Raw genomic sequence first — 25098 nt, 5'->3', positions numbered from 1 at the left:
GGACCGGGTTTAGAGCTCCAACAGGACCGGGTTTAGAGCTCCAACAGGACCTGGTTTAGAGCTCCAACAGGACCGGGTTTGGTTTGGGATCTGCTGCTGTTGAAACTGCAAACCAAAGATTGACTGACAGTATTTCAACACCAACAAGCATTTGTCCCAACTTCAGTGTGTTTAGGGACATGCTGCATGCAGCCGAGACGGGCAGATGTTTTCAGCTAAACGCTGTCAAAGTCCATAAAATACACCCTAATTTTGAACGTTACAATGGAGGACAACATGACCCTTAAGAACATAACAAACACATCAATAAAAATAAACTCAGACCAAAATAATTCAGAAGGCTCCTTTAATGTAAAATAATCACTTTCCACAGATTCTCTTTCAGCTTCGTACAATAAAATACAATCTGTACATCGACTTGTACAACAACCCTTATTTTGACAAACCAATAAGTGTAAATATATTCAACCTAGTTGAAGAAATCAGAAACTTAAACAGGAAAAAGGAAGTCCTTCACCCAAACATCAGCAAAACGACAAATGAAGACAGCTGATCTCAGTGCAGTGAGGAAACAACAACAATGGAGACTAAACTGAAACTAAAACACATTTTAACTAACTAACTCTTAAACGGCTTCTGTTTATTTCGGGTTAATGAACTCAGCTGAGGTTCCATTAAAGGAATAAAGGTGAACTCCAGCGTGGAGCGGCTGAGTGAATGTGGTCTGGACTCTGTGGAGGAGAGTCATGGTTTCAGAGACGCTGTAGAAAGACAGAACACCTGCTCTGTGGTCCTGGTACACTCCGACTCTGGAGGAACCAGGACCTGAGACTGGAGTACGGGCATTATTGTACCAAAATTCATAACTGTTTGTGTCACAATATAAGGCCCAGGATTTGTCATTGAATCCAAATTCACAATCATCTGAACTTCCTGCTCTCCTGATATCCTTGTAGGCGACTGCAACACAGACCCCTCTCCCGCTCCACTCCACCTCCCAGTAACAACGTCCGGTCAGACTCTCTCTGCTCAGAACCTGATAATAATAAGTGAATCTGTCTGGATGATCAGGATAAGACTGTTGTTGTTCCATTAATGTTACTTTTCTGTTCCCCTCAGATAACAACAGATATCTGTTTGCTGTGTTTGGATCCAGAGTGATTTCTTGTGAATATTTTAAGAATCCATCTCTGGTCTTTGGTTCTGGTTGTGGCAGTAAAACGTCCACTTCAGAGACTCTCAGTGAGATGTCTGTCCACATGTCCCTCAGGACGTCCTGTAGTTTGTCTCTGAGCTCCTCCACAGCTGCTGTCACGTCCTCAAAGTGTCTCCGAGGACGACTCTTGATGCTGGATGAGTGTGTAGACTCACTGAGTGCTGACACTGAGGGGTAGTTGTGGAGAAACTGGTTGTGATCCTCTGTGTGTGAGAGCTGCTCCAGCTCGGCGTCTTTCCTCTTCAGCTCAGTGATCTCCTGCTCCAGCTTCTCCTGAAGCTCTTTGACTCGACTCACTTCAGTTTCCTGCTGGGATCTGAGCTGCTGCTTCACATCAGAGCTTCTTTTCTGGATGAGACGGATCAGCTGAGTGAAGGTCTTCTCACTGTCCTCCACTGTTTTATCAGCAGAGACATTGATGGCCTCCACCTCCTGTTGGAGCAGCTTCACATCTTTCTGTCGGTCCTGGATTCTCTGCTGGATTTGTTGTCGACTCGCCTCGAGCTCCTTCTGCTTCTCAGCTCTTCCTGCTGCAGCTGAGACTGTTTCATGTCCTTTATGTTCATCCATGAAGCAGAGATAACAGATACACTGCTGATCAGTACGACAGAAAATCTTCATCACCTCATCATGACGAGGGCAGATGTTCTCCTGGAGCTTCTTGGAGGGCTCCACCAGCTGGTGTTTCTGTAACGGTGGAGCTTCATAGTGAGGTTGGAGGTGTTTCTCACAATAAGAGGCCAAACAGACCAGACAGGACTTGACAGCCTTCAGTTTCCTCTCAGTGCAGACATCACAGGACACATCTTCAGGTCCAGCATAGCAGAGATCAGCTGGAGCAGCTTGGAGTCCAGTCTTCTTCAGCTCCTCCACTAAAAAGGCTAACATGGTGTTTTTCACCAGAACAGGCCTCGGTATGAAGTCCTTCCTGCACTGAGGACAGCTGTGGATTCTCCTCTGATCCTCTCCATCCCAGTGGGTTTTAATACAGTTCATACAGTAGCTGTGTCCACAGGGAATAGTCACCGGATCCTTCAGGAGATCCAAACAGATCGAACAGGAGATGGATTTTCTGTCCACTTGATTTTGCTGCGCCATTTCACGTCTCAGTCGAAGAGCCTCTGTTGGTTTTACTTTTCTTTTACCTGAAACTGCTGTGAGCTCTGTTTGAATTGCAGTGAATGCTGCCTATCAACTCGACTTAAATACTCGATGGTTAAACTCGCCTGAATGGAAAGGAACAAAGAAATGTTCGCGTCACATCTGGATGAATTCCCATAAGAGGAGTGGTTTGAAGTGGACATGGTATGGTTAAGCCTTTCAAAAGCGAAGTATCATGGTATGTCAGAGTGTTTAAATGGGAAACTTTTTTTAGTTTTACTTTCATGTTTTTTTCTTTCACCTACTGCCCTACTGAAAAGTTTTGCCCTTAAATTGAAAAATTTAATGTGTGCATTATGGTCTACTTTACCTCAAAACTGTATTTTTGATGTCAGGTTTACTGATACTCGGTCCTCTGTCCTCCATGTCCTCTTTGTCTCTAACATCCTTCTGTCCCTCCTCTGCACATGTCCAAACCATCTCTAACGTTATCTCCCAGTCCTTCAACCTGTGCTGGACCTCTGATGTCCTCATTCCTAATCCTGTCCATCCTCATCCCTCCCAAGGAGAACCTTAACATCTTCAGCTCTGACACTTCCTGTTCTGTCTCCAAACCAACATGGCTGCTCTCAGCACTGTCTTGTAAACCTTTCCTTTGACCTTTGACCTTTGCTGCCACCCTGTTGTCACAGATCCCTCCTGAAACTTCCCTCCGTCCACTCCAGCATGTGTTTGTGTTTACCTGCTGTGTTCTGTGTTCCTCAGGGAGGTTATGCAGGAAACGCTGTGGGCTTCAAGTTGTCGTCCCTCCTGTCTCTCGCAGACACCAAGTCCAACAAACCGGGCATGAACCTGCTGCACTTCGTCGCTCTGGTCAGTGACTTTACGACTTCACGAGACAACAGTCCTCCTATAGAGACCTTCTAACGCCTTTCAGTTTCTCCTGATATTGTTGGTCCTGTTCCATCACTTTGTAGTTGTTTTGTGTCTGTTGGTAGTTTTGTCACCTGCTTGTTTGATGAAGGTGCGTTTAATGTCAGGGATCTCTGCTCTCCTGGTCGGTCTCTGTTTTAACTAGAGTCTCCTTTTTGGGTTCTTCTATGGATGTTTGTGTTAATCATCATATGTTTCTTAGAGCACCAACTCTAAAGCTCAAACAATTCACGTTTTTCCTTCAGGAAGCTCAGAAAAAAGACGAGAAGCTGCTGGAGTTTCCTCTGAAGTTGAGTGACGTCCAGGCTGCGTCCAGGTAAGACGTCACTTCATGTCCACCTGTTGAACACTTTAGCTCTCAGTCTGAACCCCAGCTGAAATGTCGCTCATCTTTACTTGAGGAGGATTAATATTGGGCTTTTAAATTGAACTGAAACCAGTAAAAACATGCTTTTGTTGTAGGATTTCCTTGGAAACCCTGGACGCTGAGCTACAGGTGCTGACTTCTCGCACACGCTCGGTGGAGGAAAGCCTCCAGAAAGACACGGAGCTGCTGCAGCAGCTGGACAGCTTCCTGCAGGTACCATCCATAAACACATTCATTGTTTTTATCATGTATTGTTTAGTCCTTAACAGATAAGAAAATAGAACTAATAACTAAATATCACAGCTGCAAACACAGTAAATCCCTTTAATCCTAAATTTGCACGAAAGGGCTCACCTACATGTTGGAGTAAAGCTAATTACTCAGGTCTTTGTTGTAATATTTCCACGAGCGATTTGTCCCCTCTGGACGGACGCTGTGGACAGAGGTGTCCTGCAGCCTGTCAACACGTACGGTGTGTCCCGCTGTCTTCCAGGGCGCCACGTCGGCTTTGTGCTCGCTACGCAGCAGCCAGCAGCAGCTGAAGAAGGAAGGCAGCGAGCTGGTGGACTTTTTCTGTGAGGACAGAGAGACGTTCAGGCTGGACGACTGCTTCGGCATCTTCCACACCTTCTGCGTCAGATTCACCAGCGCCGTGAAGGTACCAGAACAAACTGAGACACGTTTACGGTTCATAAGACGCATGTTTGACCTGTGGACGGTTTACTTTTCCACAAAGTAAGGTTTGACATTAGGAAAAAACTAAAAGTTTCAAACAAAGATCAAAATCACCTTTATTTGCTTTTAAAGGAAAACCTGGAAAGAGAGGCGAAGGAGGCGGCTCGCCATCAGCAAATACAGGAGAAAGAACTAAAGAGACGTTCCTGGGCCGGAGGAGAGGAGGTATGTGGACACAGAGTCACACTCTGAAAAACCAAGGTATACAAGGTCCTGGAGCTCTAACGGGTCTCCTCTGTCTGAACCCGTCTCAGGTCCACGGAACCTTCGAGTTGCGCTGCAGCAGCGAGACAGACATGTCGACCATCGCGTTGAAAGATGACACCGGACTTCTGATGGCGCTCCTTACCCCAAAGTCCCAGCACCGTTCAATCCCGAAGAATAACCAAGTTACTCGGGGACGCTCGTTGAACTCCCAACGGACCCGGAACCCTCCATCGAGCTCGCCGTTGTTCGTTGCCGAGCGTGAACTGAACACATTCTTCAAAACTTCGAACGACCACAAAGTCTCTCGGCAGAGAGGGAAGGGAGACTCGAGGACAAATTTCACATCAGCCTCACCGAAATCTGAGCTTAAAGGTACAGGAACATCTCCTACAAAGGTGGACTCACAAATCACCTCGTTACCTGCCAAGACCTCCTCAGACTCCACGTTCACTGGCAAAGATGAAGTAAAGACAGTCGATAATGCAAACAAAGTTGCAGTTAAATCTACCTCTTATTCAAACCAGCAATCTGACCACAACAACAATGAAAACAATCAATTTGAGATGAGTTTTAGCAGCGAGGAAAACCTTTCATACCATCAAGAGACTTATTCGAGTTTGAGCAGGAAAACTGATGAGAACTCTAAACACAACACAGCTACTACAGATAACATGTCTGTGGTTTTAGAGAATTGTACGCTGGTTCCTGAGCTTAAAGCGTTTGAAGGAGAGGTCCATCATCGTCAGCATGAGGAAACGATCATCAAAGATTTGAATGAAGAGGTGGTGGACAATTCACAAATACCAAATCTGCATAATAACTTAGAAAATATAAAGAAATCTGATGTGGAAATTACTGTGACAAGAGCTCCGTCTCCACAACGACAGGACTGTGAGGAACAAGATAAAGTGATTGTATGGTGTGTGACAGGTGTGTGTGAGCCCGCTGGTGAGAATGCACAAATGGAAAAAGATCAGCATGGGGGTAAAAATCAGGGAGAAAACCAACAAGCTTCCTTTACGTCGCCCAATCATATGTCTTCAGAACCTCTTCTGGACAGCGAGAAGTTGGCATTCATACCCATCAGCAGTCAGCCAGTGTCCGCCTCCCGCTGTAACGACTCATCACTCCTCGTATCTTCACCTGGACCGCATCCTACAGAGCCTGCATCGGCCAGTCCTGGTCCTGGTCCTGGGGAAGATCATGTAATGGTCAATCAAGGGAACGGACCAGAGAAAACTGGAAATGAGAGGGCCAACGTGGCGCCTGTCTCAGAGCAAACAACAGATTACAAGAGCCAAAACAAGACAACTTCTAGGCATATGACAGAAAAGGCATCTTCCACAGATGGAAAAGCAAAACTAGCAACTTCATCCAAACAATCTACCAAGAACATCCGTAACTCTAAACCTCAAACTACTGGGATGAAACCATCAATCCTGAACACAGCCTCAACAAGTGGCAGATCTGTCCGCACCCTTACCAACTCTGAGAACCAGAACATGAGGCGAGTCGTACCCATCACAAAGACCAGCCGAGGTGCTTCGTCGGTGGCCAAACATCCTGAAAAGCCTGCAGTTCAAAATCAGAGCTCCACCAAAACCACAGTGCCTAGCTCCAACATCCGACGAGGAGAAAGACCTTCAACTGCCCCTTTATCCCGACGATTCAATACCAACAAGGTGCCAGAGTCCAAAGAACTGAGTGACCAGAAGGTTTCAGGCATTCAGATGGCTACCAGAACGCAGAACCCAGAGGTTCAAGGGAGGCCTTCAGTCCATAAAGCCTTAACAAAACCCAAACCTCAAACAGAGGAGAAAATATGTCTCACCAAGCTGCGAGCACTCACTCAAAGTAGAGAAGGGGGAAGTGTCAGTGCTCCTGTCACACCTTTACACAAAACCAAAACACCTTCATCAATGCTTCCGGGTTTTGCACGAAACACTGCATCATCTTCTTTCAGACGGACCAAAACTCCTCTTGCTCTTCATTTATCCAACACTGGTTCACCTAAAGCCTCCCCCAAGACTTCGTCCTCCTCTGCTCTCTCCTCAACGGTTTCCTGTACAGGGTCAGTGAAAGTCACCGCCTCCTCAAGGTCTGAGAACATCAGATCGTCCACTCAATCTTCACACCCCAACTCACTGGTTCCCAGTAAAGACCACCAGCAAGATGATAATGGCAGCGTTTCTGACAAGTCAACCCATATCAGGGAAATGACCAAGACCACCAGGCCAAGCTGGAGATAACAGGAGACACCTGAACAGGAAGGACGTCCTGGTGTTGTTTATGTCTTTCTCCTATGTACTGGAGGTGGAATGAGAGCCTGTGGATACATTTCAAAGAACTGTAGAGTCTGAGTCACATAGGGCAGGAGGGATAGCAGCCAGGAACAAGAAACCTTGTTACTATTTACTCAATCTCCATCCAATGATGGATTGCCTTTTAGATGCGGGTCATCCTGTTGCCTGGATCAGACTCCACTCTGGGCCCAGCTACACTCAGGAGTTTCTGAGAGTCCTGAACTCTGTCCACCATCATGTGTAAGGTCCCAACGTCCTGCTCTGTGGGCTGTATGAGGTTCAATGAGTTTCCTTATACACTGATGGTTGCAACTTTGAAAACCAGTAATTGTGATTTCAGTGTCTGGAATTATAATTACAAGATGCTTAAACAAAATGTAACTCGAGCCATGGAGGTCATATGGACTGAGTCTGCTGCGCCCGTTGGGTTGGTGCAGAACCAGAATCACTCTGTTGGCAAGATAAATGACCTGAACTGAATTACAGCCGATTTAGTTTCCCTGAAATGAACATTTGCTCTAAACTAGTTCTATAATCCAAACATATGCACATCTATAGTGACTAAAACTGTTTGTATTTGCAGTTGCATTAAAGTATATCCATGCTGGTTTTGTTTTTAATTAAGGTTCATTTGGTGACATCTAGTGGTAAACTTTCAGATTGTACACATCCTCTTTGACCAAGGAATGGTCAGAAGTTTGTAAAATCATTTAACCCAGTCAGTGTTTGTGAATATGGAAGTAACATTTCTTAAACCTCAGAATTTCAAAATGAGACGAGCTTTTTAAAGTTTGATGAAACAAAGTCTTACTCATTAAAAATGTGTTGAGTTTATTTATTTGAGAATGTTTGTATATTTATGTAGTTCTATAAGATCTGTCTACTAAATAAAGTTTTATCCCTTTGAATTGGAGTCATGGTCTTTTTTCCACTACAAGAACAAAAAACAAACAGTCTTTTCTTGGGATTAGTCGTACCAATTTTATTCTTGATTTACACTAAATTTTAAGCCATATTGTTAAACTAAATAGCATTAAACCACATTTTAGGTGTTTTCTGATGGGTAAATAAAGCACATAGTTGTAAAGACACCATTAGCCCTTTAATACAAGCAAAACCAACAGCTTATATTCTTCAGTAAAAACCACGTTACATCAGAATGTATGTTCATGCTTACACATCTAACATCTGCCAACAAACATCGATCCCTCACACTTTCGAGAACAAGACTTAACAAAAAAAGAGAATCAAAGTGTCAAACGAGGGAAACAGTCTCGTTTCTGATCTTGGTTTCACATTTTGTCCATCAGAGTCGGTCCAACCCACTCCTGAGAAACACTGAGCTTGTGTTACGCTTCAGCACAGCCTAAAATCAAAAAGTAGTCATAAAACATTCAGGATATTTCTTTGTAAAGTTCAGTTCAGGGAAGAGAAATGTTTCAAAAGAAGAGTTACTCCAGCTGGACGAACTGGGCGGTGTTTCCTTTAGTGTTGTGGAACCGAACTCCAGCGTGGAGCGGCTGAGTGAATGTGGTCTGGACTCTGTGGAGGAGAGTCATGGTTTCAGAGACGCTGTAGAAAGACAGAACACCTGCTCTGTGGTCCAGGTACACTCCGACTCTGGAGGTCAGAGGACCTGAGATCACAACCTCATCCTTCCTGTGGTCAAACCTGTAACCCATTTTGGTGGAACTTAAAGACCAGGATTTGTCGCTGAATCCAAACGCACTCTTTACTGTCCAATGTCTGCTGATGTCCCTGTACGCTGCTGCGACACAAACTCCCCCGCTCCACTCCACCTCCCAGTAACAACGTCCAGTCAGACCCTTCTTACTCAGGACCTGATGGTAGTGAAGGAATCTTTCAGGATGATCCGGGTAGGACTGTTCTTCTTTGACCAAGGTTGCTTTTCGGTTCCCCTCAGAAAGCACCAACTCCTGGTTTGCCGTGTTTGGATCAAAGGAGAGTTCTTGTGAGTACATTAGGAAGTCAGCTCTGGTATCAGGTTCTGTTCCTGGCAGTAAAACATCCACCTCAGAAATGATCATAGGGATGGTCATCCACTCCTCCGTCAGAAGGTCCTGTAGTTTGTCTTTGAGCTCCCCCACAGCTGTTGTCACGTCCTCAAAGTGTCTCTGAGGACGACTCTTGATGCTGGATGAGTGTGTAGACTCACTGAGTGCTGACACTGAGGGGTAGTTGTGGAGAAACTGGTTGTGATCCTCTGTGTGAGNAACTCCAGCGTGGAGCGGCTGAGTGAATGTGGTCTGGACTCTGTGGAGGAGAGTCATGGTTTCAGAGACGCTGTAGAAAGACAGAACACCTGCTCTGTGGTCCTGGTACACTCCGACTCTGGAGGAACCAGGACCTGAGACTGGAGTAAAGGCTTTATTGTATCGAAATGCATAACTGCTTGTTTCACAACGTAAGGCCCAGGATTTGTCATTCAGTCCAAATAAACAATCCTCTGAACCTCCTGCTCTCCTGATATCCTTGTAGGCGACTGCAACACAGACCCCTCTCCCGCTCATCTCCACCTCCCAGTAACAACGTCCGGTCAGACTCTCTCTGCTCAGAACCTGAGGATAATAAGTGAATCTGTCTGGATGATCAGGATAAGACTGTTGCTCCTTCATGTATGTTGCTTTGTTGTCCTCCTCAGACAGCAGAAGGTGTCTGTGTGCTGTGTTTGGATCCAGAGTGATTTCTTGAGAATATTTTAAGAATCCATCTCTGGTCTTTGGTTCTGGTTCTGACAGTAAAACGTCTTCTTCAGAGAGTCTCAGTGAGATGTCTGTCCACATGTCCCTCAGGACGTCCTGTAGTTTGTCTCTGAGCTCCTCCACAGCTGCTGTCACGTCCTCAAAGTGTCTCCGAGGACGACTCTTGATGCTGGATGAGTGTGTAGACTCACTGAGTGCTGACACTGAGGGGTAGTTGTGGAGAAACTGGTTGTGATCCTCTGTGTGTGAGAGCTGCTCCAGCTCGGCGTCTTTCCTCTTCAGCTCAGTGATCTCCTGCTCCAGCTTCTCCTGAAGCTTCGAGGCTCTCCTCACTTCATATTCCTGCTGGGATTTGATCCGATGCTTCACATCAGAGCTTCTTTTCTGGATGAGCCGGATCAGCTGATTGAAGATCTTCTCACTGTCCTCCACTGTTTTATCAGCAGAGACATTGATGGCCTCCACCTCCTGTTGGAGCAGCTTCACATCTTTCTGTCGGTCCTGGATTCCCTGCTGGATTTGTTGTCGACTCGCCTCGAGCTCCTTCTGCTTCTCAGCTCTTCCTGCTGTAGCTGGCACCGTTTTGTGACCTTTGTGTTCATCCATTAAGCAGAGATAACAGATACACTGCTGATCAGTACGACAGAAAATCTTCATCACCTCATCATGACGAGGGCAGATGTTCTCCTGGAGCTTCTTGGAGGGCTCCACCAGCTGGTGTTTCTGTAACGGTGGAGCTTCATAGTGAGGTTGGAGGTGTTTCTCACAATAAGAGGCCAAACAGACCAGACAGGACTTGACAGCCTTCAGTTTCCTCTCAGTGCAGACATCACAGGACACATCTTCAGGTCCAGCATAGCAGAGATCAGCAGGAGCATCTTCCAGTCCAGTCTTCCTTAGTTCCTCCACTAGAGATGCTAAGATTGTACTTTTCACCAGAACAGGCCTCGGTTTGAAGTCCTTCCTGCACTGAGGACAGCTGTGGATTCCCTTCTTATCCTCTCCATCCCAGTGGGTTTTAATACAGTTCATACAGTAGCTGTGTCCACAGGGAATAGTCACCGGATGCTTCAGGAGATCCAAACAGATCGAACAGGAGATGGTCTCCTCATCAAGCTTGAGTTTGTTTGGTGACATTTTGCTTCTCAGCAGGTTTCAAAGAGCTTCTTCTGAGTAGATCTGAGGGGAGACAGAGAAATTAATTAGCAAACTACAGGTGTATTAATGTAAAAAATTCAATTCAAAAATTCAAGAAGTTTTGAATCCATTTTTAGCATACTTCTTGTATACTGATAAATTATACTTTAAAATGCCTAATGTCACACTTAAGACTTGTATTTTAGTACATTTACATTATATAGGAATGTGTATAAAAACACTTTATACAATGTCTAAAGTATTCTTTCAGCTTAGAGGAAAATTTAAAAATCCCTCACCAGATTTCTGACCAATCAGAAGCTCACAGAAAGTTGTTTAGCCATTCAGAACTCCTCACGGTCCCTACGCACTGTGACGTTGCCCTCGCAGTGCGCAGCCGCAGACTCGCAGAGGTCCGATACGTCTATTCACAAATTTTAAAACGGCAAAGCTCAAGTATTTAGGACATTTATTCTTTAACGATGAATCACTTTCAACATCACGGCAAAAAACAGTCTAATTTATATGAAAAAATTAAGCTTTAAAAATTGCAACAAGGAAGTCACGTGACATGCGACATGAAGCCAATGGCGCGGCAGGATTCAGAATTTGAAAACAACGATCACTCAAAGGCGAACTAACGGGAAAAATAGTCTCTAAAAATGCAATTTACCGTTAAAATCGCAATATTAAACAACATTACACGCGAATTACAGACAGATTATTAAAAAATAACATTCTGCAGCATTTCTTTACAGATTTTAACCTCCGACTGATTAAAAACAGGTAGAACTACGGAAACTCTTAAGGACAAAATTGCAAAGAACAGCTTCCAATCTTTACGTTTTCTAGTAAATAAGGTAAACTGACTAAAAGTGGATGTTTTAAATCTCTGTGCACATCCACAGGTTGTTTCTGCAGTGTTACCTGATGAGGCGGAACCACACGAACCGGGTCTGGCTCGGTTCTGTTCTTCTGCTTCCTTGTAGAAAAATGCAGTAAAGTCTCACCTTGATGATTTCTCAGCAAACAACCACAGGTGAGGCTCAGATACTGGCTTTTAAATGGGAAATATGACGTCACCAGCCTTCTCCTTCACTGTTTTATTGGTTGTTAGAAGTTTAGTGACTCATTACCGCCACCTGCCTGAGTAAATAAAAAAAGCATCAATAAATTTTGTGAAAGCTGTGGTTGTTGGAGCACATAGAGGAAGAAGTGTGGCCTTCTGATGCACATCAGGGTTGTAAACATCGTCTCCAGAACAGTACACTTTCACTGCTCTGTGCTGTGCTTCTGTTTTATCTTTGTATGTTTGATTAGAGGTAAAATATCTACTTTTGTATCAAAATATAAAGTTTAGAACAGATGAGTCATTTTGAAACAAGTAACTAATGCTGTTTGAAAGGTTTCTGTGTCAAGGAATAAAAATTTAAGTTTCCGAACTGAGTTAGTTCCCGATTCTCTGCTCCTTAAAGAGAGTTAGAAAGGCTAGGCCTCTGACAAACACATGGCTCTTTGAGAAGCATCTCTTTCTGAACAGATGAGGTGGAACATTTCTCTGGACAAACCAGTCCAATCTTCCACTGACACAATCCAGGTTTCTCAAAAATATTGTATAAAATATAAACAAAAACAGAGTGCAATGATCTACAAGTCTCAGAAACTCATATTTTATCCGCATACAAACAGTAGAAATATTGAATGTTTAAACTAAGAGATTGTACCTTTTTAACTAAAAAAGGGTGGTTTAGGCACCAACACAAGTCCAAACATCTCAAAAATGTTTGGACAGGAGCAACAAAAGGCTGTAAAAGTTGGTGATATGACTGTTGAGCAGCTAAAGTCCTCCATCAGAGCAGAATGGGACAACATGTCCTCCAAAACCTCCAGCAGCTGCTCTCCTCAGGTCCAGATGGACAACTTGTTGACATGTTGCCGTAAAATTCAAACTTACCTTGTTTCCCCCAAAAGTGGCGTCTCCTTTGTGCAAACACTTGATATGTTGAGTAAAATATGGGTTTGTGAGATTTATAAATCATTGCATTCTGCTGTATGGATATTTCACACACCTTACCTGTTTTTTTTTGGATTTGGGGTTGTGTAAATAAGAAAAGTGAGTTTGATTAGAAAGATCCACTGATTGTCACACACCTGAGTGTGCGAAATTTGTTCTCCGCATTCGACCCATCCCCTGAGGGAGCGGTGAGCAGCAGCGGTGCCACGCTCGGGAATCATTTGGTGATCTAACCCCCCAATTCCAACCCTTAATGCTGAGTGTCAAGCAGGGTGGCAATGGGTCCCATTTTTTCAGTCTTTGGTATGACCCGGCCAGGGATTGAACCCACAACCTCCCAGTTTCGGGGAGGACACTCTACCATTAGGCCACTGAGCTAGAAGTTCCTTCTCTTATTGTGATGAGTTCCTGTCCTTGTTGTTGGACCATTGTTCCGTTAGATGGAGCCATGGCCACCACATGTTGTACCACATTTATCAGAAGCTAAGGAGGAGCCCAGTCGTTGTGTGTCTCAGTGTTGGAACAAATTTAATCATGGTGTTAAAACAGTGACTTTTATCTGTCAGTGGCTTTTTTGTTACGTCTCTTGGTACATTTCATTTTGCAGCCTGGTTTGATTTATTACTGTCCGTGCAGAACCAAAAGTTTGGCAGTGTGCTTTTATTTTGGTAAATGATCAAAAAGAAAACCTGGTCCTTGCAACTGTAAGAATGAACAGAAAGAACAGAACTCTGGTTCTGTTGGGTCGACATGAAGTCCACAGAAACATCAACCGGGCAGCAGGAAGCCAGTTTGGTTCTGACTCCCCTCCTCCCTGATGAGGGGGAAAAGGGTGACAATGTAATTTGAAATGCAGATTTCTGAGTGGGCGAGCTCCAACCTGTTGGTGTTTTTGCATGTCTGTAAAGCTTTTTGTGTTTCCAGATCTGCCTCCTTGTTGGTGAAGTGCTGTGTTTGAATCTGAATGAAGCCACCATCTTGTTTTCTGCAGCTCGTTTACATGAAGAACACCACAACAACTCTGAGGGTTTCACTGGATCAGAAATAAACTCACAGAATGGAGGAACTTTAGCAGTTAAACACGCTGAACTGTGGCCTTTTGGTTAAATATCAGATATCATGGAGCCAGTTTAGTTTTGATCTTTAATTAATAATTTTAAATTAGTGTAATTTGTAAAAACGAGAGACTTTTATGACTTCATGTCCCCTTTAACCCCGTCCTTCCATCAAATGTATAAAAATGTTGAAATGCCAGAAACATTTCAACAGACTGAATGTTTTTTTTACAATCCTAATCTTGGAACATCTGTTTTTAAAGGTCAGTCATAAATAAATCATCACCTGGTCCTGTTCATCACGTTCCTCCTGTCTGATAATCTGCCTGTTTGATCTGAAGACTGATCTGATCTTTTGTTGCTCGCTGCAGAAAATAACTGAACTCAGAGGCTTCAACATGTTAAACAGAAAGGATTCACAATGTTTAGATTAATAACTAAATATACTTATATTTAATGTGCATTAGAAGTGAAACAAGGCTGTTTTTACTCTCTAAACTCCTGTTAAAAAGGCTCCAGATTGAAATATTAATCGATCAATAACAGATTGACTGAATCTGAGAGGAAATCCATAATATTTAGATTATTTATTCCTTATTATAGCTCAGATCTCATCAGCTGAGGGATGAATCTGTTCATTACGAGAAGCGTTCTTCATAAATAATAACAGATTTTATTACAAAAATAAAATTAATCAGAAGTAAATTGTGGGAATAATATTCAGAGTTTTAGCATCAAGTTATATTCACAACAGTTTAGGATCTGATTATAAATTCATCTAAAACACGAGAGTCGTTTTGAACAGGATGTTTTTTTAGGTTTTACACAAGAATTCAGACAATTTACAGTTTTCTGATAAGACTTTTGGCATTTCGTTGAGAAGAATGTTAAAACTTCTGTCAGATTAGTTTGAGGAGGGATCAGATTAGAAGTGAAACATTTCTTTATCAGCTTGGATCAGATTAAAAACAGTTTTTCTCTCATCACCGGGAGGAAGACAGAAAAAGGATGAACTTTCACCCAGAGCGGCTGCTGGAAGGACGAGTGCAGGTCAGAGGTCATGAGGAGGGGTTCCTTCATGCTACACATCGCTCCTGAGCTGTTAGGATAAATAAAACGCAGCTGGGAGGATTAATCCGGCTGCTGTTCCGGTTGGAATAAAGGGAAAATAAAGACGAAGCTCGCCTGTTAGCAAAATATCTGGACGGATTTCAGTGAAACTCTTAGAGAGTGATCTCTGGATGTTCGAGTATGAAATCAAAAATAAACTAAAGGTCCTGAACTTTATGAAATGGAGTCAGAGATGCAATTCTGAAATGTGGGTCTGCAATCAACATAAACAACATTTATCTGCACAGTTTACTGAACAAAGCTGAGAGTAAATACGGTCCGAACCACCTCATCAGAACTGTCAAACGTCTTCATCCCGTTCCGCCTCTTTAAAGTCACTTCGGCTGTTTGTTTGTTTTATCGGCTGTTTGTTTGTAAACAAACACTCGAGGCAGTTCGGTGACGAGTTTTTAATTTCAGGACACGTTAACCATCGATATGAGAAACAGAAGTTTCTTGTTTTATGACTTTTCTTGGTCCAGTTTTTACGATTTTGCAAAGAGAACCTTTAACATTTAAATTGAATAAATTCAAGATGGCCGCCACAGCTAATCGACGTCAGACAGTTTTTTTTCTTGGTCGTTAGCTCACCGTCTGTCGACGTTCCCCTGCTTGTCAACAGTCTGATGAATCTGCACCTTCTCAGTGAAAACTGATCTGATATTTCAGAGATCCGCGGTTCTGATGGCGCCCGGGCGATCAGACTGTGACCTTTGACCTTACGGTAAACAAACGGGGCCTCAGCTGGCAGACGTTTGTTTCTGAAGCAGCAGAGATTTTATCAGAGATGTGAGATTAGAGCGGCTTTAAATCGGATCACTTCCCGTTTTCAGTCAGAGAGTCGAAGCGGCGACACCAGGATGCAGACGATGATGAAGAACGGTGAGTTTTTACTCTTTTTGACTTTATTTACTTCAGTCTTTCTTTAAATGAACACAAATTATGGAGGTTTTAAGTGTTTAAATATATTTAATTAGAACAACTAAAGTAGTTGGTGCATTTAAAACGTTTAAAAAAAGATTTTATTTAAATCTATTTACACACATTTCCAGTCATTCTCTAATCTGTTGTTACGTTTAAATTTAAAACTTAAAGCTATCTATAAATATCTCATAAATACTTTTGTTTTTCATCTAAAATCTCTTGATTTAAATATGTCAGATTGTGCCGAAGGTTATAGAAGGTGCAGTTTTGAAGTTTTTAAAGTAAAATGTTTAGTTTTAGTTTAATTGGACCTAATTTTTTGCTTTAAAGCAGGAATGCAAATTAAAATTTGCTGATTGTTTTCAGCCATCAGACAAAGTTTTATTTAAACCTTCAGGAGTATTTTTTAAACCTTGTTGTTGTATTTTGTTCTCAGACATCAGGAGGATGGATCTCCACTGTCGGTCCAACAACGCTGCTCATCACACGGATGAAATCTCCACCAGGCAGCTGATCGTGAGGCGAGGCCAACCCTTCGTCCTCACGCTGGAGATGAGGAACCCGTTCCAGAGATCAGACATCCTGCAGCTCACAGTGGAGACAGGTAACATTTACCTGCCTTCAGATCAGCTGACTGTCTGTCTGCCACAACAACTCACTCATATGGAACATAAATCAAATAAAGTTGTTGAGCTCTGAGCCATTTTAAGACAACATCCAGTCTGTGTTTGGCTCTGCCTGCACCGGCTGATCGCTCGTCAGTCTGATCAGAAATAATCTTCCTCTCCTCAGGTCCAGCGCCATCAGGAGGTGACGGGACCCAGTGTTCGTTTGGTAACCCAGCTCCCTTCTACGCCAGTGGAACCAAAGCAATATGGCGCTACGATATTGACCCGAGGTCCGTGCTGCAGAGGGGTGTCGTGACTTTATCTGTGGTCCCGCCGGCGGACGCTCCAGTGGGGAGGTACTTCCTGTCTGCAGAAACAAACAGTGGCAGGACCTGCAGGGAAAGCCTGGTGGTGCTCTTCAACCCCTGGTGCTCCGGTAGGTACCGACTGGTTACATTTAGCTCATCAGCCATGTTGGCTCGTGCTCAGGAAGGTCACAGGACAGGAAGCAGTCCTTAACATCTTTAAGGTCCTGCTCTGCCTCATGAGGCGTTCAACTACTGAGTCTGATGATAAAACGTCCATTAGAACTCCTTTTTGTGCTGCTTCAGTCATAAAATGTGGAATTTGTTGTTTCCAGATGATTGGGTTTATCTTCCTGATGAGAAGCAAAAACAGGAATATGTGCTGAACGAGCAGGGAGCCATCTACACCGGAACGGCACATTATCCCACCGAGATGAGATGGGAGTTTGGACAGGTACACATCCATCCATCCATCCATCCATCCATCCATCCATCCATCCATCCATCCATCCATCCATCCATCCATCCATCCATCCATCCATCCTGATTTAGTCCAGCAGCATCACAATCTAACAGAACCAGTCTTGAGTCAGTGATGTTGAAGCATCTGATGAGTCACAAATTCCAAACAGAGATCCCAAACATGCATCCATCATTCATTACCAAATGCCTATTCTTCTTGCAGTTTGAAGAAGAAATGGTAGACATTTGTCTCAAGTTATTGGATGTCAACCCAAAATACCTAAGAGACCCGGCTAAAGATGTATCTGCTCGCTGCAACCCCATCTATGTCAGCCGTGTGGTCAGTGCCATGGTAAGACCTGACTTTCTTCAAGATGAGAGTCTGTTTGACCGTCAGGGATTGACGTTTATCTGCTCCACAGATCAACAGCAACGATGACATGGGCGTGTTAACAGGATGCTGGCAGGGAAGCTATTCTGATGGGATTTCTCCCAGCCGATGGACGGGCAGCGTCAGCATCCTGCAGCGCTGGTATCAGACGGGCTGCAGGGCTGTGAAGTACGGGCAGTGCTGGGTGTTCGCTGGTGTGATGTGCACAGGTATTCTACCTGTATGGTTTGTTCGTTTGAGTCTTAGTGTTGCCGCCGCCGTGATTGATATCCGTGTATTTGCAGTGATGCGGTTCTTTGGGATCCCGTGTCGTGTTGTAACAAACTTCAACTCTGCTCATGACACCGACAACAGCCTGACTATCGACGAGTATTTCAGTGACCATGGGTTAAATTCCAGGGATGGTGTTGACAGTATTTGGTAAGCCAAGGAGTCAGAAATTCTATATTTAATTTGGTAGAAATAAAGATTTCATTCTATTAATTTTGTCAGAGGCTGCAGGTCTTTTTAATACTGATGACCATTGATGTTGTTTCCTGAGAGCTACTGTTTTTCAATATAAAAACATAATAACACAGAAGTCAATGAAAAAAGTCACCCTGTCAACCAGAAAGCACCAGAAAGACCGCTAGGTTTGGCAGAATCTAAGAAGTTTACCGACGTTCTGCAGGAACTTTCATGTGTGGGTGGAGGGATGGATGAAACGACCAGACCTCCATAAAAGTAACATCTACGATGGCTGGCAGGTCCTGGATGCTACTCCGCAAGAAAAGAGTGGAGGTAAACGGTCTGGTTCAACGACAGACAGAAAAGTTCAACCAAAGAGCAGAATACGTTCAGTTGGATGCACGAAATGTTGAACTTCAGTGTTTGTTTTTGCTTCAGGGGTGTTCTGCTGTGGTCCAGCTCCAGTCACTGCCGTCCTCCGAGGTGATTTAGACCTGAAGTACGACACACCGTTTGTCTTCAGTGAGGTCAACGCTGACGTTGTCAAGTGGCTGGTCTGTATCACTGCTTAACACCTCAACGTGGAACCAAGATTAAATTAAACCAAAGTCCGTTAAACTCTACAAATCCTTGCTGTTTCAAGGTCAGTTCTGATGGTTCGAAGAGGAAAATTCACTCCCTCTGTGACACGGCAAGAGTAGGTCAGAAAATCTCGACCAAGGCTATTGGCTGCTTCGCGAGGGACGATATCACCAACAGATACAAATTCAAAGAAGGTAAAGGCTTCACTGGATATTCTGATTTATAATATAAAACACTCATTTTTTTGTTCTTCCATTTACTAAAGGATTGGGAAATGTGTATCCCCTCAGTGGTGTATTCCAAAGTTTTACCTTTGGTATCGTAAACTCCTGCTCCATTTTTCACTGCAAAGTCAGACTTCGGCCATTTACCAATCATCAGCGTTAACCCAACCCCCATCCCTACCCCCATCCCTACCTCCATCCCTACCTCCTGGCCCTCAATTCAAAGATTAGTGGTTAAAGTTACCAAACCTGCAACAACAAAGGTTGCAGAAAAGCTGAAAGTTTTTATAAAGTTGGGTTTGTTTAGTTTTCAGTATCCAACATTTACTGAACAACTGTTTTATCATGTCCACCTGTTAGCTGCTTGTTGAACAGCTAATCAGCCAATCATACGGCAGCCACCTAATGTCTTCAGGCATGAAGACGTGGTGACAACAACCTGCTGAAGTCCAAACCAAACAGAACGGGGCAGAAAGGAGACTGAAGAGGCTTTGAACGTGGCGTGGTTGTTGGTGGTCAACAGTTCCTTAAACACTCAGACCAACAACCACCCAGCGTTCAAAGCCTCTTAAATCCTCTCTCTGTGATCTGATGCTCAGTTTGAACTACAGCAAACCGTCTTCACCGCGTCGACCTGCTGCCGTGTGATTGGCTGAGCGGCTGAACAGGTGGACATAGTGAAGTGAAGTTCCAGCTCAGTTAGGCTTCCTCAGACTTTAAAACTAATACATCAATCCAGAATCAAAACTTCTAACAATAAATTCTTGGTCATTTCCCAACAGGCAGCTCACAAGAGAGGACGGTCTACAACCAGGCCGTCCAAAGACTGAACTCAAAGGAGGATTATGCTGCTTGTCAAATGATGCCTCCTAAAGGTGTGGACATGGTACTGAAAGAGGTAATTAATCAATCTTCTTGAAAAAAATACACCATATTTTCAGTTTGGTCGTGCAGCTCGGAGTTGGCAGAGTTTCAAATGAATCCTCCTGAAGGTTTCTTCAGTTCTGGTTTTGGTTTGGGGCTTTAGGGTTTACTGTTACGGATTTTTCCATCAGGAAACCAGGCTGCAGAATGGAGAGGACATTCATCTGAGGCTGAAGCTGTCCAACATGGAGAAGAAGAACAAAAAGATGTACATCCACATCAACGGGCAGGCCATGAAGTACACGAGGAAACACATACAGAACTTCCTGTACACGATGCTGCAGAAAACACTGCTGGCTGGACAAGGTCTGTTACATACTTCTGTTTACCTGAACAAATGAGCTCTCTGGGGTCGAATTAAAAAGGTGTAAATTGAACAAAAGTAAGAAGTCTGACCTCCCTCTGTCCTGTTTGTCTCTGTGTCCCGCAGATATGGACATTCCCATTCACATCCCGTTCTCAGCCTACAGTAAATACATGGTGGACTTCGACAGCATTAAGGTTTCGATCCTCGCCAGCGACGACGACGGCGACGTCTACGAGACTGAGATGGACTTCGCCTTGGAGCACCCTCCCATTTCCGTTAAGGTCAGAAGAATCTTTTTAGACGATAAAACCAGGAGTGAAACACTGTCAGGACTAGTTTGGACGTCGTGACGCTGTGTGATGTCTGCTCCAGGTCGTGGGGAACGCTCGTCTGAACCGTCCGATGACGATGCAGGTGGAGTTTAAAAACCCGCTCAATGAGACGCTCAGAGGATGCTCTTTGACCGTCATCGGCTGCGGACTCTTCAGATCTGACTACCTGGAGAGGTAAGGACGAGGTTCCGTTAACGTGGCGCTGTATCCCTCCACTCGTCAGTCGTCTCCAGGAAGTAGTCCCAGAACAGAGTTCTTCCAGATTTACAGATTTAATTAAGCTTTGCTGTTTCAGAGTTAAATCCTGTTTGTTTGCTGACAGTGAGCTCAGTGACTTGGGGCCAAACTCCACGCTGACGATGGTGATCACCACGATGCCCTACAAGCTCGGCCTGAAGACCGTGATGGTCGACTTCGACTGCAGCTACTTCAGAGACGTAAAGGGGAGCTGCACCGTCAACGTCACGCCGTGAGGCGGGACTTCCTGTCAGCGTCACACCGTGAGGTGGGACTTCCTGTCAACGTCACGCCGTGAGGCGGGACTTCCTGTCAGCGTCACACCGTGAGGCGGGACTTCCTGTCAACGCCACACCATGAGGCGGGACTTCCTGTCAACGTCACACCCTGAGGTGGGACTTCCTGTCTGGATCCTCTCTGTCAGGCTGAAACTGTCAGGAGAATTTTATTATTATTGTTGGGGTTTGAGTGAATTATTGATGCCTCATGAAACTTTTAAAGACCTTTTCTTTCCAAGGCTGTAATAACTGATTACCTGTTTATTTATCTGTTTACTGCTTCCATGAGTTTTAAAGGTTTTTGGGGATATTTTATCTTTAACGAATCAAAAATATCTTTCATTTAAATTCTTGTCAGATGGTTTTATAGTGGTTTATAATATGAATTACTTTTACTTGGGGATTTAATAAAGACTGTTTCAACTTTCTGAAGTTAAAAATAAATGTTGTAAACGGTTTAATCCGGTGGTGGGTTCATGGAGGTGTAATAAAGCTCATAAACAACCAACAGGTGGTGGAAAGAATAAAGGTTTAAAAAGACTTTGTGTCCTCATCATTCTTAGTATGACCCTCAGATACGACCACGCCAGGTTTTAGCTCAGTTTCTGTAAAACTGTGTTTGCTAAGATGAGTTAGCAGTTCTTGACTTCCTGTATTCTCCTAACAAACACACAGACATCGGTCTTACATGATCGCCCGCCCTCCCTGGCGGTGGAAGACGAGTTCTGGTAGAAAATCATCACTAGCTACACATTTTAAGCTCATCAGGACTTTATTCCCAAAGTTTTCAGCTCTTGTTCATATCTGCGATCAGCTCCTGGACGTCGGCGTAGCCGGCGCCGCTGGATAATATTTTGGCCCGAAGCGGCGGCTTGATGAGGTGAGGCGGGACCCCCGCCCTGAGAGCCTTCTTCACCACGGAGCTGCTCATCATCATGGCCTCCTCCAGCTGGTCCGTCTCCATGGGAACCTCCTGGTTCTCCGGCGAGGAGACCCCGCTGGGATCAAACAGGTCTGCCACCAGATCGTTCAGAGACGAATAGGTGGAGCCATGGGTTCTGATCTGGTTCTGCACAGCCCTGAAGACCAGGTGGTGAGGAAGGTTTATCCTCAGGGCCTCGCGGACGATCGGCGACTTCTCTGCAGGGTTCCCAGGCAGAACGCTATAGAACCTGGAGAAAACGGTGTTAGAGCCTTCAGCAGCTTCTTTGCACTGAAGAGTCGACTGTTTCACCAAATCCAGCTTTAAAGTCGGAGCGTTCAAACTGTTTTACAGCCTGACTGCGGCTGCAGACTTTGAGCTGTTTTAGCTGCTCTTATATCAAAACCTTCGGCTCATTCGGGAGAACAGAGCTCTGACTTCTGGTTTTCATACAAATATTCCCCCACAGACACACTCTGAGATCTTTTCATTGTTTTAATTTTAAATCTGCTTCAGCTGTTGGCTCTATTTTTATCTACTTAAGCTACTTTTAGCTAGCCTTTTGCTACTTCTAGCTATTGTTCTGCTATATTTGAGCTTTAGCTAGTATTTTGCCTCTTTTTAGTTATCATTCTGCTACTTTAAACCAGACTTTTGCTACTTTTAGATACTTTTTTCCTATTTGTTCACACCGTTTTCACAGAAAAGGAGATTTTTGTAGTTATTTTGTGTAACAAAGAAACGATTTGTTCAAAAAGCTGTAAAATCTTCTGTTTTTGTCTCGTTGGTAAAGATTTTATCTCGTCTTTGAGACGTTTTCTTACCTTAAAGATGTGTCCAAAGATTGGCAGGAAGCATCGAAGGAAGCAGCTGAAGGTTGGTTGGTGTCCTGCACACAAAAAACAAAGATGAGTTAAATTAAATTAAAGAGCAGCGTTTCATAAAGGAATGCATATCGCCCGCCACCTTTCAGGGCAGAGTTTCAGACCGACTCTCAACATGAGTCATGTTGTGACTCTCAGCTCCTAACAAACCAGATTTATATCGATATCTGTCAAACTGACTAACTTAGAGCCATTTCTGTGTTTGCTGGGTTCAATTAGCTGTGGCGGCCATCTTGAATCAGGTTGATTCCAGATTTCAATCAGATGAAACGTCCAATAAATAAACTGTCTCTCTTTCTGAGTTTAAATAAACTGAGTCCGGTGGTTCATGAGATATTTTGTTAACAGACAGACAGATAAACACATGCATACCGTCATGGGCAGTTACATGATCACCCACCAGGCGATAATAAATAGTGGGAGTTTCTTTAACATTAATTAATATAAAAATACTTCCTTATAACCAACATTTAATCATATATTTGTGTTAATTTATGACACTTCCATTCAGGTGTGACTTTTAGTCCTTCCTATTTGCTCCAGTTCAGATTTCATGAAATATTAAAGGTTTTGCATAAATGTGGCCTCACCATCAAAGCCGTCAGCGCCTGAGCCAGCTCGCCTGCTTTCATGGACACATCTGAGCTGTTACTGCAGCCGGACTGCATCGATGCCTTTCAGCTGAAGTTTCAAACACACAGCACCTTTTAACACAGTGTAGCTGAAGGTGGTTTGGAATAAAAAGCCTCTTTGACCCTTAAAACAACAGCTAAAATTAATCAATGTATCGTCAGCATAGAAGGTGATGTCAGCTCGTACGGCTGTTTTAAGAACCAACTCTGAGTGATCTGTGATCTTGGCTCCAAATGGGAACAACTCTAAACAAAAGTAGAGCAGAGAATATTTCCAGAAGCCTTTCAGAAAGTGTAGCAGATGATATTTAGCTGATGTTTCTGTGGCTACAGCCGAAGGCTTCAGAGGACCTGAGAGTTAAATAAAAGGTGCAGAACAAGTAAACTTTGTTGTGGGTCAAACAAAGAACAGTTCTCAGCAACAAATACATGAAACCATCATGTGTTAGTCTGCATCCTTCCACCAGGGTCAGGGTCAAAGGTTAATCAGTTTCAAACAGCGAGCTAACGTTAGCTTCCATCTCCTGAATGAGCCGAAGGTTTTACTACACGAACGGCTAAAATAAAGTCTGACTGCAAAACCATCAGAAACTACAGAGCTCTACAGTCCAGTTCAGCACCGTCACCTTCAGAGGTAAATAAAAATTATAATTAGTGTGCAAAAGTTTTAAACCAGTCCTAAAACAGACCTTTATATTGTTACATCTTAGAGCACTTTGATAAAGGATGAGGTTTGAATCAAGACTTTTGCACACAACCATGTCTTTAACTGAACCTTTTGAATTGTTTTGTATTAAATAAAAACATTTGCTAAATAACTTATTGTTCATATAAATATAAATACAGTTAGCTTCAGTCAAAACCTGACAGAAAGTTTGACTCTTTATTTAAACTTTATTGTTGCTTTCAAACAAATAAAACAACAAATAAAAGTTTGTCTGTTTCTCAATCTACTGTCTCCTATAATAAACTTCAAATAAACCTTAAATAATGAATCTTTTAGTAACTCCTTCAGTCCAAAAACAAAAACAGACATTTTTAACGTGATGTCAGCGAATAACAGGAAACATTTTTAGTTTGTAAACAGTTACATGTTTTTAAAGTGTTTGTTTTCTTACCTGAGTTCAGCAGATTAGATGTTAAATCTGTGAAAGTTTATATGAACAAGAGTTTAGAGTCAAAAACTCATGTTGTTGACGACAGAATCTGTTTGTTTTTGATTTAAAAAGTGACAGAACTTTGTGCTTGGAGGTGTTTTCATTTGAATGCTTAGATTTCCTGAACTGTCTTCAGTTTCTAAACGTAATATTATTAAAAATAAAACAATATTTGTAACGTTTGTTGGCACCTGAGGGAGCCATCCCTGTGTCTGTTAGCAAAATATCAGTTTATTTTACAGATAATAGGCCATAATTTGGTGTGGTAGTAGCTGAGAGTCCTCTCCAAGAGACACAATGCTACTTTTTAAATTAGACACTTTTTGCCAAACAACAACTAACAAAAACAGAGTAAAAGCTGCCCTCAGATAGATAAAAACCAATGAAAACTTATGTTGTATTAATAGATTTATATGAGTTGTTTAATCAGTGACATTTTGCTCAGTTATTGGTTTTATAAATTAATATTTAAATACTTTTCTTTGCAGTCGTGCTCTTACTATAATCTTTGTTATTAATGACAGATTCACGATCTAACAAACATGAATGGGTTTGTGTCTGTGTGCGTGCACGTGTGCGTG

The 25098-nt window shown here is 43.3% G+C and overlaps 4 protein-coding genes across 9 annotated transcripts in view; 2 read left to right on the top strand and 2 right to left on the bottom strand.

Annotated features, from left to right (window-relative positions):
- The window catches only part of LOC108249732 (FH2 domain-containing protein 1), an 18555-nt gene extending 10785 nt beyond the window's left edge, over positions 1 to 7770 (top strand). For both annotated transcript variants that reach the window (XM_017439298.3, XM_017439299.3), the window contains exons 9-14: positions 3083 to 3190; positions 3496 to 3566; positions 3713 to 3830; positions 4111 to 4275; positions 4425 to 4517; positions 4607 to 7770. In XM_017439298.3, the coding sequence (XP_017294787.1) occupies positions 3083 to 3190; positions 3496 to 3566; positions 3713 to 3830; positions 4111 to 4275; positions 4425 to 4517; positions 4607 to 6808 (2757 nt within the window). In that variant the 3' untranslated portion in view covers positions 6809 to 7770. The remainder of the gene's footprint in view (positions 1 to 3082; positions 3191 to 3495; positions 3567 to 3712; positions 3831 to 4110; positions 4276 to 4424; positions 4518 to 4606) is intronic.
- Positions 616 to 2349, bottom strand: LOC108249734 (tripartite motif-containing protein 16-like). The gene has a single exon (XM_017439302.3). It carries the CDS (start codon positions 2312 to 2314, stop codon positions 641 to 643), a length of 1674 nt encoding a protein of 557 aa, XP_017294791.1. The 5' UTR covers positions 2315 to 2349; the 3' UTR covers positions 616 to 640.
- A 181-nt stretch (positions 7771 to 7951) lies between the features above and the next one.
- On the bottom strand, positions 7952 to 11803 carry LOC108249735 (tripartite motif-containing protein 16). Of its 5 annotated transcripts, none has more exons than XM_037976464.1 (4): positions 11650 to 11803; positions 11022 to 11146; positions 9099 to 10764; positions 7952 to 8366 (listed from the first exon to the last, which is right to left on the bottom strand). In XM_037976464.1, exons 3-4 carry the CDS (start codon positions 10720 to 10722, stop codon positions 8314 to 8316), a joined length of 1677 nt encoding a protein of 558 aa, XP_037832392.1. In that variant the 5' UTR covers positions 10723 to 10764; positions 11022 to 11146; positions 11650 to 11803; the 3' UTR covers positions 7952 to 8313. The 5 variants fall into 5 exon arrangements, with proteins under 5 accessions (XP_037832392.1, XP_017294792.1, XP_024858043.1 ...); XM_017439303.3 differs by having other exon boundaries at positions 7952 to 9084; positions 9823 to 10764; XM_025002275.2 differs by having other exon boundaries at positions 7952 to 9095; positions 9834 to 10764.
- A 3689-nt stretch (positions 11804 to 15492) lies between these two features.
- LOC108249733 (protein-glutamine gamma-glutamyltransferase 2-like) lies at positions 15493 to 21462 on the top strand. The gene is made up of 15 exons (XM_017439301.3): positions 15493 to 15783; positions 16262 to 16429; positions 16618 to 16869; positions 17074 to 17192; positions 17424 to 17552; positions 17623 to 17800; positions 17876 to 18011; positions 18262 to 18371; positions 18477 to 18592; positions 18682 to 18814; positions 19627 to 19742; positions 19900 to 20074; positions 20199 to 20356; positions 20448 to 20581; positions 20730 to 21462. Exons 1-15 carry the CDS (start codon positions 15762 to 15764, stop codon positions 20878 to 20880), a joined length of 2097 nt encoding a protein of 698 aa, XP_017294790.1. The 5' UTR covers positions 15493 to 15761; the 3' UTR covers positions 20881 to 21462.
- The last annotated feature ends 3636 nt before the right edge of the window (positions 21463 to 25098 follow it).

This window comes from Kryptolebias marmoratus, linkage group LG7 (assembly GCF_001649575.2).
Source record: "Kryptolebias marmoratus isolate JLee-2015 linkage group LG7, ASM164957v2, whole genome shotgun sequence".
Classification (NCBI taxonomy): Eukaryota; Metazoa; Chordata; class Actinopteri; order Cyprinodontiformes; family Rivulidae; genus Kryptolebias; species Kryptolebias marmoratus.
This window is presented reverse-complemented; position numbering and strand designations above follow the sequence as displayed.

What these genes read in the sequence shown, in the direction of transcription:
- LOC108249734 (XM_017439302.3), bottom strand. Translation starts at nt 2,314, where the DNA reads ATGGCGCAGCAAAATCAAGTGGACAGAAAATCCATCTCCTGTTCGATC.
- LOC108249735 (XM_037976464.1), bottom strand. Translation starts at nt 10,722, where the DNA reads ATGTCACCAAACAAACTCAAGCTTGATGAGGAGACCATCTCCTGTTCG.
- LOC108249733 (XM_017439301.3), top strand. Translation starts at nt 15,762, where the DNA reads ATGCAGACGATGATGAAGAACG. An exon ending in TGAGATGGGAGTTTGGACAG is followed by an intron (nt 17,193 to 17,423) that starts GTACACATCCAT and finishes TTCTTCTTGCAG; the next exon opens with TTTGAAGAAGAAATGGTAGA. An exon ending in TCCGCAAGAAAAGAGTGGAG is followed by an intron (nt 18,372 to 18,476) that starts GTAAACGGTCTG and finishes TTTTTGCTTCAG; the next exon opens with GGGTGTTCTGCTGTGGTCCA.